Raw genomic sequence first — 12731 nt, 5'->3', positions numbered from 1 at the left:
TTTTCCCAAACATGTTGGGGTCGGCTTCCAATCTAACTGGATGAAGCTGAGTACCAGTGTGCCACAAGGAGCGACTGACCTCTGATATCTGACCTCCTTAAACCAGTTACCCGGACAACCCCAATATCCATTGGTAAGACTGTCAAACTTTCTGGCTTCTGATATACAAATATAAAGATGTAATGATATCATATTAAGATGTTAAATGACAGCCAGCACATACAGTTTAACGTGGCCTCCGAAACAGAGACATTGGTGTCCAAGATAGACTTAGAAAGTACATACAAGCTTTAAAAAATTGCATTGGTAGTTGCCTGACCTGGAAGAAGGCGCCTGACCTACATAGGCATATCTGCTCATCTTTCCATCCTTATTTACATTAACTTTGACATTTGAAATGTCCTCATTTATCAGCCTTATTTGAATAAACGTTTTTGTTTTTTTGTTTCCATAGTATTTAACTAAATTGTATCTATACAAGTTACGAGACAGAACACCTGTTAATCGTGTTATGATATCTAATTCTCGAATTTTCTCCAATTAGGTTACGAGGCAGAACATCTCCTGAAACGCAAGGCGGACATCATAACGCCCAACGGTCTGAACGTGAAGAAGTTTTCAGCATTACACGAGTTTCAGAACCTCCACGCGCTAGCCAAGGACAAGATTAACGAGTTCGCTAGAGGACACTTTTATGGGTAAGAATACTAACTTACACTTCTGGTTAGAAAAAAAATCTGAAATCCATATAAAATGTAATGTAATTATTTAAATGCTCTCTTTTGCTGTGGTCTAACAGGGCCCATAATTTTATCTAGCTTAAAAAAATACAAGCAATTTAAGCCTCTTCAACATCCACTGTAACATTACAAATATTTATATGAATATGAACATGAAAATTGCATATCTGAATTGAACCCCCATATAGCAAACGTCATTTTTTTTGCACCTTTTAAAGATTTAAGTTTTTTGGCCGTTTTCATAGATAATGGCACGAAACCCCGAGTCCTACTCACTCTTAGCCGTTCCTATAACAAATTGAGACTAGTGTCAAATTAATATAGTGCTTCTTTTTTATTTTCTGATTAAAGAAAGTTCATTTATTCAAATTAAGCATAAACATATTTCTATACCTAACTTTCTTAGTATGTATAGTTTTGTTGTAAATATATATGCTTAGTTTTATTAAATTCCATATTTGTTTGTCTACAGTCACTTCAACTTCGATCTAGACAAGACGCTATACTTCTTCATCGCGGGCCGCTACGAGTTCGGTAACAAGGGCGCCGATATATTCATCGAGGCGCTAGCTAGACTTAACCATTATTTGAAGGTAAATATTATTATAGAATAGGTAGTTTTAATCTACTTTTAAGTATAGATAAGTACACTTCTAATATGGTAGTTTTCAACTAGGCAAATACAACACTTTTATTAAAATGTGTTGACAATTAATTAAAAGTATTGAATTTAATACGATTTTGATCAGTTACTTTGCAATTTGTATGAAAATGCAAACTATTACTTCACAGTTTTTTTTTTACATAAAGCTACATAGGTATTTATTTTGTTAATCCACTCAATAAAAAAATAAAGAAAAATACTATCAAAACTACACTCAGCGGCACGGAATTTGGCCCAAACAAATACAAGTAGATATCAGCCTAGATAGCTGTTGTAAATTCTAATTTCATATGACATATTGTCAGTCCTTTCGTAATTGTTAATTAAAATACAGAAAAATGTGTGTCTGTTTAATTTTTGTAACACTAGAAACAGATTCCGTTGTTAGAACACAAAGCAGAAAGTTAAGTTTAAATTCAGATAGAAATTGCCGAAGTACTAAGCGCGTTCCAAAAAAAATTTATGGTTGTGATCGTTCTTTGTTTCTCTTTTTTTCACAATTTGATCTGAAAATTACCCTTACTGCAGCTCAAGTTGCTCAAGTAGTGTTGCTAAGACGTCAAGGGCGGAAGCAGCGAAAGCTGGTTGAAACTTTAAGTGCACCGCGTACAAGTTAAAGATATGCATAGAAAATGTTTGACCAGACTGACCTTTACACAAGAAGACCAGAAAGTGGGGCTGTAAGGTGTTCGTCGGCGCACGACGACCGATTTATCGTACGTGCAATAATGAAAAATCGGTTTCTCACTGCGTTAGAGATACGCCAGCCTTTGCAAACAGCAAGATAAGTCAACGTCCGTAAGCGCACAATAAGAAGAAGGATGGAGGATCGAGATCTGCGTGCTCGAAGACCAACTCGAGGCCCGGAACTTCTCCCGCACTATCGCATAGCCAGACTTAGTTTTGCAAGAGAACATGCAAATTAGACGCATGACCAATGGAGTAAAATTTTATGGACCGATGAATGCAGAGTCGTCTTAAGAGGTCCAGACGGCCGTGATTGTGGATGGAGAAAGCGCGGAGAATGGTTTCTTCCCACCACTACCAAGCAAACAGTCGTTTTTCATGGTGGGTCCATCTTGGTTTGGCGAGGCATAAGTTCAGAAGCCCGTACTGAATTATTGGTTGTCGAAAGTCGTCTGATAACAGAGCGGTATATTGAAGAGATCCTTCAAAATCATGTTTTACCCTGTCAGGGATTCATAGGAAGTGAAGAATTTTGTATAATGCAGGACAATGCTCGACCTCACGCAGCTCTTTGCGTAACCGAGTACTTGTTCGAGGTCGTTATTCAAAAATTGGACTGGCCTGCAAGAAACCCAGCCATGAATCCTGTAGAACATGTCTGGAACATGCTTAAAAGACAGGTCCAAGCAAGTCGTAACCCACCACGGACTCTTAGTGAACTGAAAACCGCGCTGGTAGCTGCCTGAGAGGAGATCTCTCAAGTGGAGATAAAAAACGTCATCCAGAGCATGCCAGATCGTATGCAGGCAGTCATCAGATCAAGAGGAAGAAACACCCATTATTAAAATTCGATAACTTTCTGTTTTGTTAAAAATGTTGAATTTAAAAAGTTTATGGTGATTATTGCGGTAAAGGACTCTGTTTTCTAACTCAATGAAACTTAATGAAAATCCTCACAATTCTGTTGTTTGTTAGTCATATTCTTTTGGAAAATGAGTAAATTAAACAATTTTAAAATAACAATTCAAATTTTTCATTTAAATAATGGTTATAAGGCTCAAATGTGCTTGGGCCAGATTCCAGCGGCACGGAATCTGGCCCAAGCACATTTGAGCCTTGTGTGTTGAGCCGAGTGTATTAATGAAAGTCAAAAAGATTAATGTGTATAAATCCCTAAAGTTTAAAACGTTGATTAATGGAAATACCATTATTTTAACTTGCTCTACCAGATTATAAATACCACATTGAAAATAGTTGGGTAAATCCGAAAAAGAGGAGTTTTTCTTATTGCCAACTTTTTTTTCTGTGGTTGGTTCTACGAAGCATGTTAATATTATTATTTTACCATATTTTTTACAATATTTTCTTATTCTTTTTCTTCCACAGTCATCAGGCTCAGACATGACTGTGGTAGCGTTCATGATATTCCCCGCTAAGACCAACAACTTCAACGTGGAGAGTCTGCGCGGTCACGCAGTCACTAAGGCACTCAGAGACACCATCAATGACATACAGCAGAAGATTGGGAAGAGGATGTATGATATATGTCTCAGGTGAGTGTAAGTCAGCTGGTTTAGAGTGTAAGTGGTCGAGTTTAGAGTGTAAGTCACCGAGTTCAGGGTGTTAGTGGCCGAATATAAGGTGTAAGTCGCCAAATGCATGGTGTAAGTGGCCGAATGCAGGTTGTAAGTAACCGAGTTTAGAGTGTAAGTCGCCGGAATTACACTTCTTAGTGGCCAAAATTAGACGCCGCTCCTGATAAAAAATAAACCTGGGGCTAATACAATTAGGTGGGTAGACTTCCAGATATGAGAAAAAAAAGGTTTTTAGTAGGCTCTTTAGGTGGTTAGAACATTGTTTAGTTCAACGTTAAGAGTCTGCGCGGTCACGCAGTCACTAAGGCACTCAGAGACACCATCAATGATATACAGCAGAAGATTGGCAAGAGGATGTATGATATCTGTCTAAGGTAAGTGATATAGGGAGTAAGTGGCCGAGTTTCCTGTAAGTGGCTGGGTTTAGGGGATACATGAATGGGCTTAGGGTGTAAGTGGCCGATAATAGGCGCAACACCTGATAAATAAGAAAAACTAGTATAGACGCTTTATCTCACGACAGCGGGTGAGCCATACCTGTGTGTGTTAATATACATACACATTGTGTTTGAATGACCATAAAATGAATTTCGTCCGAATTCAATTCCACATGTTTTTCAAGACGTTTTATTGTATTTTAAGTTGATAATATTTTGTTAACAGTGGTCATCTCCCCGACGCCTCTGATCTTCTACATAAAGAAGACACAGTGCGTCTGAAGAGATGCATCTACAGTCTACAGAGAGATGGCCTGCCTCCCATCACTACGCATAATGTTGTAAGTATTATTATAGATTTATATGTACACACATAAATAACTGGATGAAAAAGAGAAAAAAATATAAGGAAGCATCGAAAAATGACGATCCTACGAAATATTCATAGGTCAAAAATCTGATGCAGTAGAACTCTTGTGATTCCTAAGAGGTGAAATTACATATCTACTTATTCATAGATTTTTAAATAGTCATATAGCTTTAAGCGATAAATTTGTTAAAAAAACGTAGCAGATTTAATGGATTAAGACTCATACAATTGAGGTTGAATTTAATTATTTTCGAAGGTTGTGCTTATCAAAGTTGTCAATTCATATTTATAATATAACATTTTCCTCATTTCTAGGTGGATGACTGGAGCGATCCTGTACTGAATTCAATCAGAAGATGTGAACTTTTTAACACGGTTAATGACAAAGTTAAGGTAAGACAAAGCATACAGCATAATTATATTTTAAATTAACATTACTTTTTTAACATATAAGGATTTATTCAGAACAAGTCTTAAGTAACTTTTGCACACAGTGAATAGTTTTCGCAAAAAAAATATATTAAGAACAACAAAAGTCCTGGCGATGATAATAAAAACATTTGACATATACGAACTACAGTTCAGATTTTAAAGCAAAGTACGCCATTTTTTGCCTAAATTATAAGAAAAATCTTACAAAAAAGTCCATTTAAAACACCCTTACTAAGTTCTCGAATTTACCTAAAAACCATTCTTATATTCCAGGTAATATTCCACCCAGAATTCCTGACCTCCACGAACCCTCTCTTCGGCCTGGACTACGAGGAGTTCGTGCGAGGATGTCACTTAGGCGTGTTCCCCTCGTACTACGAGCCGTGGGGGTACACCCCCGCCGAGTGTACGGTGATGGGCATACCTAGTATCACTACTAATTTGTCAGGTGAGATTTGGCGACATTTCCGAGTTTGATGTCTTTCCGAGTTTGGGGATTTTTCCGAGTTTGATGACTTTTCCGAGTTCGTGACTTTTTCGAATTTGGCGACTTTTACGAGTTTGATGATTTTCAGACTTAGGTTATTATTCCGAGTTTGATGACTTTTCTGAGTAAAGTGACTGGTGACTTATCGCAGTTTGACTTTTCCCAGTTTGATGACTTTTGCTAGTTTTGTGACTATTCCGAGTTTGCTGTCTTTTACGACTTTCGTGACTCCGACTTTGTTGTCTTCCGACTTGTGACTTTTCTGAGTTTAGTGTCTAGGACGAGTATGGGTTATTCCTTGGCAGGCTTATTCAATATTCTTATTTACTATACCTCCCACCAGGTTTCGGTTGCTTCATGCAGGAGCACATAGCGGACCCGATGTCGTACGGCATCTACGTGGTGGACCGCCGGTACATATCGCTCGAGGGCTCCGTGCAGCAGCTGGCTCAGTATATGTTTGATTTTACCAAGTGAGTAATAATATATCGAATTTGTATATAGTGGTACTGTCTAGTATAAAAAGTTTGTTTGTTATGTATAAACTCAAAAACTACTCGACCGATAAAAAGAACTCTTCCCGAGTAACATAGGCTATATTTAATGACTTTTTAATGAAACAAGTAGTTTTACTTAGTAAAAATAGCAAAAACTTTAATAATTATCATGTACAATACACCGGCTAGTAATGTCCACGGAGCAGAGAGAAACCATAGATAAAAAATACAAAACTATAACTATGCTGAATGGAACAAGGGAAATTGAGTACAAGGCGCAAAATCAAAATATTACAACAATATTTTATCCCGGTTCGGACAGTAAACCCGAGACGCGAGTGGAACCGGCTAGTGAAGAATATCTTTTGTTGTCTTGTGAATGGATGTTAGATGGCATTATCAAAATGCTAAAATGTGCTCAAAAAAGAGCCTGCGGTTTCACCGGTATCCTGAGAAAATGTAGCCTAATACCCTTCCACGATAAATATGATATCTAACACTGAAAGTTTATTTTTTGCTGGGGAGTTTGTTGCACCACGTCTTCTTCCCAACTAAAACACATAGGAAGTGGTGAAGGGTGGGCGTTTTGGGGGCTGTCTTATGTAAATTCCTGACGTTCAAAAAGTGCTGTTTTGCAGCCAAGTTTGAATAAATGATTTTTGATTTTGAAACTGTTTTTCATGCGCTCTTATGCAATTAAACTCTTCAACTTTTTATTATTTGTATGTATCAGTTTGTAATAAATAAATAATGTAACTTGTTATAACTATATTTTTCTAGACTCACACGACGACAGCGTATTATTCAAAGGAACAGGACAGAGAGATTGTCAGATCTATTGGACTGGAGAAATCTAGGCATTGTAAGTATTATTACCATTTTTACCCATCATCTTCCGAGCCTTTTCCCAACTATGTTGGGGTCGGCTTCCAGTCTAACCGGATGCAGCTGAGTACCAGTGTTTTGCAAGGAGCGACTGCCGATCTGACCTCCTCAGGTTACCCGGGCAACCCATTACCCCTTGGTAAGACTGGTGTCAGACTTACTGGCTTCTTACTATCCATAACGACTGCCAAGGATGTTCAATGACAGCCGAGACCTACAGTTTAACGAGTTCTCCGAAACAAGATTAGAGATTGTTATTTCACATAATTTATATGGAGCATCTGTCCAAATTCAATATCTAATCGCAAATCACCGGATACCTTATAGAAATCTAAAATTTTATATATAAATTCTATATTCACAGTATTACCGCCAAGCCCGAGCCGAAGCGTTGAAGATAGTATACCCCGACTACGTAGACCACATGGACCAGGAACTAGGCAAGCGGTTCAACTACCCGCGGCCCATATCTGAACCTCCCAGTCCTACGCATTCTAGTAAGTTTATTAATTGCTTTTATACATTTTTATCGGTTGTATACTTTTGGTTAATCGTTTCTATACTTTTTTATCGTTTGTATACGTTCGTTTAATCGTTGGTATACGTTCGTTAATAATTTATATACATTTGTTTGAAAGTTTATATGCAGAAAATATATTTATTTCTGTTAAATAATCTCTTTTTAACGGGGTTATTAAGTAAAAACATAGGAGAATTTACAGCGTACAATTTAAATGTTTAAAACATTAGAAACATTTAATTTATTGACTAATAGTCATACTGTCACGGCCGTAAGTATTTCAGGGATAGTTAAGTTAAAGATTTTTGAATACCTAATAAAAAAGGCAATACTACCACTGAAAAATAGCTTAAAAATATATTTTTAAAACCACCAGTCCGCCGCGAACGCGACCAATCGCCATCACCCGACAGAAAAGACGAAGAATGTCAGACTTCTGACTGTCAGAACGAAGTACAAAAGAAAAACTTAATAAATCTTCAAAAATCTTTGGAAATACTCGATATTAACGATGATGGGGACGACCCGAGTATCGAAGTGAGCTTTGAGAAGCCGAATTTTAACGAATCGGAACACGAGAATTATCGAACGCCCAACGAGAATTTTTTAGAGCCTTTGAATGAGGCTGTCGCTGAACAAATTGATCAGTTGATCTCGAAGCTACAGGATTGTGCTGACGGGAACTAGGTTAGGTCTTTTTTGGGCTGTCTGGGTTTTGTGTTTTCCCCCGGGTGTTTGGGAAAAAATGCTATTCTATAGCTCAACTTTTTGAAATAAAAAGGCTGTGTACGAAACTTTTATTGCATTTGGTTAGATATTTAAGTGAAGGTCAATCTTGATATAAGTTTTTATTTAAATAAGCTTAAAATAAAATGAACTCAAAATCGATTTGAATGCAGTCATAATAATAACCAACTTGTAACTTGTTTAATATATTTGTGTAAAAAGTCATATCAAATTGTTTAGCTTTAGTTAAATGCCTAACCAAATGGAGCATAAGTTTGGTACTTGAATAAAATATGAAATAAAAATCCTTAAGGAATAAAAAGGTATTATTGGTTACTATTATTTTTGACTAAAATGTAGTACCCAGTTGAATAGAAGGGTCTATTTAATGTCTAAAAAATACATGTTTTGAAGAACTTACATTCTGAATGGGCAAATAATGTTTTCCATAAAATTTTGTATTTGCAATCCTAAGCGTCATCTGTCAATAACTATTCCGCGCCATACTTTTGACATAAGAATTCCAACATTCTTATTTCAAAAGTATGGCGCCTAAAATAGTACAAATGATGTTGACAGATGGCGCTATGGTTGTCAGCCTAAATATTACGATGAACCCGGGGAAAATGGAAACTATGGCGGCCCAGAATCTCGGTTTATCACGATCTGATTTCTGGTCACAATTTGGCGGGACATTAGAAAGGTTTTCATTAAAAAAAAAATAGCTTTTGTGGTAGTTTTTTTTCTTAGTCTGGCAACACTTGAAGATCGGCACGTGTTTTTTTTGTTTACACTAGGATTTTGGATTTATGCACAGGGTGATAAGCACGTTAAGTGAGCACTATGGAGCTGGCATTTTTTTGAGTAGGTAGATTTTTGTTAGCCTATTTTGTCCAGTAAAGTGATATAGATTTAGGTCACTATAATCAATAAATGAGACTAAGTAATCTATGAAATTATAGAGTACCTACTAAAGATTTACGCCCACGAAATTAAAAATATGGTTTCTGATTTTTTGTTTGATAAATGTAATGTTAAAAATCTATTTGAAACAAGTTAACTCATGTATTCTATGTACCTTATTTACCGATTTTTCATCGCCAGATAATTTTCATCTGTAATTATGTTTGACGTGTTGATAGCTTTTGTATAGAAAATATGTCAAACCGCCATATTTATTTCTCAATTAGACGTTAACTGATGATTGAAAAGTCGGCCCTAATATATTCTTTGCCCTTTATTTTCTATGCAAAATTAAATATACATATTATGTATTTTTAAATGTCTATATACCATTGAAAAAAACCCTTCAAAAACATTGTCCACCGCCTTGAACTAATTCCCAACTCTGTCCACCAGGAGGTACAACCCCGGCCGCGTCAGTCCACGGTTCTGATGATGAAGACGAGGTAGATGAGGAGCAGGAACTAGCCGAGCTCAGGATCAGCGATAAATAAGTATAGTTATGTACTATAAGTAAGTTATGTAAGGTTTTGTTTGGTAGAAACAGATTTGTGGGAGAAAATTTCTACTGAAGGAAGTTCTAGTTTGATAGATTTTGAAATGTCTTTGATTCAATGTAATTAAATGGAGGTTGGGTTTCTTCTAAGGATCAGAATAACTACTAATTTGGTAGATTTTTAATACGTTATAATCTAACGCAGCTAAGATGGGAAATATTTTTCGAAAAGATATTGTCTGCATTTTTTAGACAGAAATATAATGTTTTTAACTTTTTACTAGAACTTTCTTTTACCTTTTATACCAGTAATGGTGACATGTCTGAAAGAGTAAACTTATGCTCATATGAGTAAAGAAAAGATGGAGATTTTCCCATGAATCTGTTACTATTAGATACAGAACTATATTTTACTAATGTGTTGGCAGAAATCGCAAAAAAAACAGTAATGTTTTACTGTATAAATCAATAGAAAATGAAATACAAAATTGTAAATCGAATTATTTACAGAAAAAAAAGTTGTTAGCAATTGATATACTGTATAGGCTATTTACACTCAGTTAAAACTTGTTTACAATTGGTTAAAAGTTATATACAATTGGTTAAAAAGTTGTATACAATTGGTTAAAAAGTTATATACAATTGGTTAAAAAGTTATTTACAAATGCAATAATATGTCTTATTTTCTCCCCTTCGCCAATACTGTATTTAAGTCAATTAAATCTATATTTTTTATACTTTTAACGATCAGTCCTTACGGGTCACGCAAGACATTATAAGAATTGAAATTATTATATATTTAAAAATATATATTTTTCCTTCACTACTTTAATTTTAAAACGACTTCAACAATATAAATTCTCCTAGTATATTGAAAAAACATTATCTGCCTAGCCTTTTCCCAACTATAAATAAATAATAAATAAAGTTGGGGTCGGCTTCCAGTCTAATTGTATGCAGCTGAGTACCAGTGTTTTACAAGGAGCGACTGCCTATCTGACTTCCTCAACCCAGTTACCCGGGCAACCCAATACCCCTTGGTATGACTGGTTATCAGTCCTAAAACAGATGATTTTTAGAGTCTTGAAATTAAAAAGTTTAAAGTGCAATTTTCAAGTATATTTTATTTTTTCAAATATATTTTTTATATTGGGATGGGTAAAAATTATCGTGAAAATTTTAATTGGTGAATGATAAAAAGCAACTTATATTTAAATAAAATTCTTATTTAGACTATAAAAGCAATATTTTGTACGAGTAAATTAGACGTAGAGTTTTTCTATTAAATATATTTTATGAAATTATTGAAAATAATGTCATTTCTTCCATTTCATAAGTTCCTGTTACGCGTAAGATTATATATTTATATTTTTACCTCGCAACTCATATACCTATGTAAAAAATACTTCAAATTTCAAAAGGAATATAAGATTTTTTTGTATTCTTGCCCGCAAATACATTTTATATATATGCCAGTTTTACCAGTTACTGATAAAGTCATATCTGACAGATAAACTATAACTTTCGGTTTGACAGGTCTCGGATAGCAATATCTGGCAGATAAAGTAATCTGGTGGATAGCATTAACTATCAGATAACTAACTGACACTTTATCGGTAACCAGTGAAACAGGGCTATAGTCTCGACAAACGCTCGATTTAAAATCGCATAAGTAATATATTTTATGTTTTTTCTTGCCCTTTTTAGGGTTCCGTAGCCAAAATGGCAAAAACGGAACCCTTATAGTTTCGTCATGTCCGTCTGTCCGTCTGTCCGTCTGTCCGTCTGTCCGTCTGTCCGTCTGTCACAGCCGATTTACTCGGAAACTATAAGTACTACAGTGATGAAATTTGATGGGAATATGTGTTGTATGAACCGCTACAAAAATATGACACTAAATAGTAAAAAAAAGAATTGGGGGTGGGGCCCCCCATACATGTAACTGAGGGATGAAATTTTTTTTTTCGATGTACATACCCGTGTGGGGTATCAATGGAAAGGTCTTTTAAAATGATATAAAGTTTTCTAAAAAACATTTTTCTTAAAGTGAACGGTTTTTGAGATATCAGCTCTCAAAGTCGTAAAAAGTATGTCCCCCCCCCTCTATTTTTATAACTACGGGGTATAAAATTCTAAAAAAAATAGAGGTGATGCATGCTAATTAACTCTTTCAACGATTTTTGGTTTGATCAAAGTATCTATTATAGTTTTTGAGATAGGTTGATTTAACTGTAATTTACGGAACCCTTCGTGCACGAGTCCGACTCGCACTTGGCCGGTTTTTATATAATATTTTATAATATTGCAATAGTATTCTATAAAATATTTGTAGAATAGTAATATTTTTATAATTTATAGTAAACAAACTTAGTGTTTAAGAATTTTTAATTTAATATATCTTTATTTTTAAAAGAAAATATGTTTTTTTTTTTAATATATGTAAGAGAAATATACTCATATTTTTTTAATTGAACAAAACAGAGTTGGAAATGCATTAAAAATTCATGAAGTAAAAAATAAGCTTTTTAATATAAACGATTATATTATGTATTTTTTATAAATAGGTTTAAGGATAATATTTTCTTCTATGTAATTTTATTTCTTACATATCATTTATGAAATATTTTTAGTATCTAACACCGAAATATTTTTTTAAATATAACTAACAAGGTATATTACGGTAACAGATAAAAAGTAGCCTTATGTTATTCTGATGTACAAGTGCAGTATTTCATTAACTGCCAAGTTTCATTAAAATCCGTTTTGCCGTTCGCGCATCAAGAAGTTACATACATACACACACACTGATGGCTTAAACAAGTCTGTATTTTCAATTTTTGTTTCTAGGTTTTATTATAATTTGGAAAAAATTACGCTGGTTCGTATATTTTTAACCTTTCGTAAAATATATTGCGTATTCCATAAATGATATGTAGGAAATGTAATAAATTATATTTTTATATTATGTAAGCTGTATTTTGAATACTTAATATACTGCCATCTATCGAGTTTCTATGTAAACGCTTTGTCAGACATTTTTAGGCTAAAATCACGTAGATTTTTTCAAATTTTCTTTAAAGTATCAAATATGCAATAAATAAAATTAATAAAGGACAATGGGCACAAATATATGGGACCTGGTATACCCCACCAATAGGAATGTCATATATATCATTGGATAGGCCTTTTTATGTAGAACAACATTTACTATGACAGCTTTGCTGAAATGTTT

At 34.6% G+C, this 12731-nt stretch overlaps 1 protein-coding gene across 3 annotated transcripts in view; it reads left to right on the top strand.

Moving 5' to 3' along the window:
• The window catches only part of Glys (Glycogen synthase), a 32560-nt gene extending 23002 nt beyond the window's left edge, over positions 1-9558 (top strand). For all 3 annotated transcript variants that reach the window (XM_064042652.1, XM_064042650.1, XM_064042651.1), the window contains 10 exons: positions 545-698; positions 1213-1333; positions 3478-3644; positions 4350-4464; positions 4809-4886; positions 5199-5373; positions 5756-5885; positions 6690-6771; positions 7159-7291; positions 9400-9558. In XM_064042652.1, coding sequence (XP_063898722.1) covers positions 545-698; positions 1213-1333; positions 3478-3644; positions 4350-4464; positions 4809-4886; positions 5199-5373; positions 5756-5885; positions 6690-6771; positions 7159-7291; positions 9400-9497 — 1253 coding nt within the window. In that variant the 3' untranslated portion in view covers positions 9498-9558. The remainder of the gene's footprint in view (positions 1-544; positions 699-1212; positions 1334-3477; positions 3645-4349; positions 4465-4808; positions 4887-5198; positions 5374-5755; positions 5886-6689; positions 6772-7158; positions 7292-9399) is intronic.
• The last annotated feature ends 3173 nt before the right edge of the window (positions 9559-12731 follow it).

The sequence above is a fragment of the Helicoverpa armigera genome, chromosome 29 (assembly GCF_030705265.1).
Source record: "Helicoverpa armigera isolate CAAS_96S chromosome 29, ASM3070526v1, whole genome shotgun sequence".
Classification (NCBI taxonomy): Eukaryota; Metazoa; Arthropoda; class Insecta; order Lepidoptera; family Noctuidae; genus Helicoverpa; species Helicoverpa armigera.
This window is presented reverse-complemented; position numbering and strand designations above follow the sequence as displayed.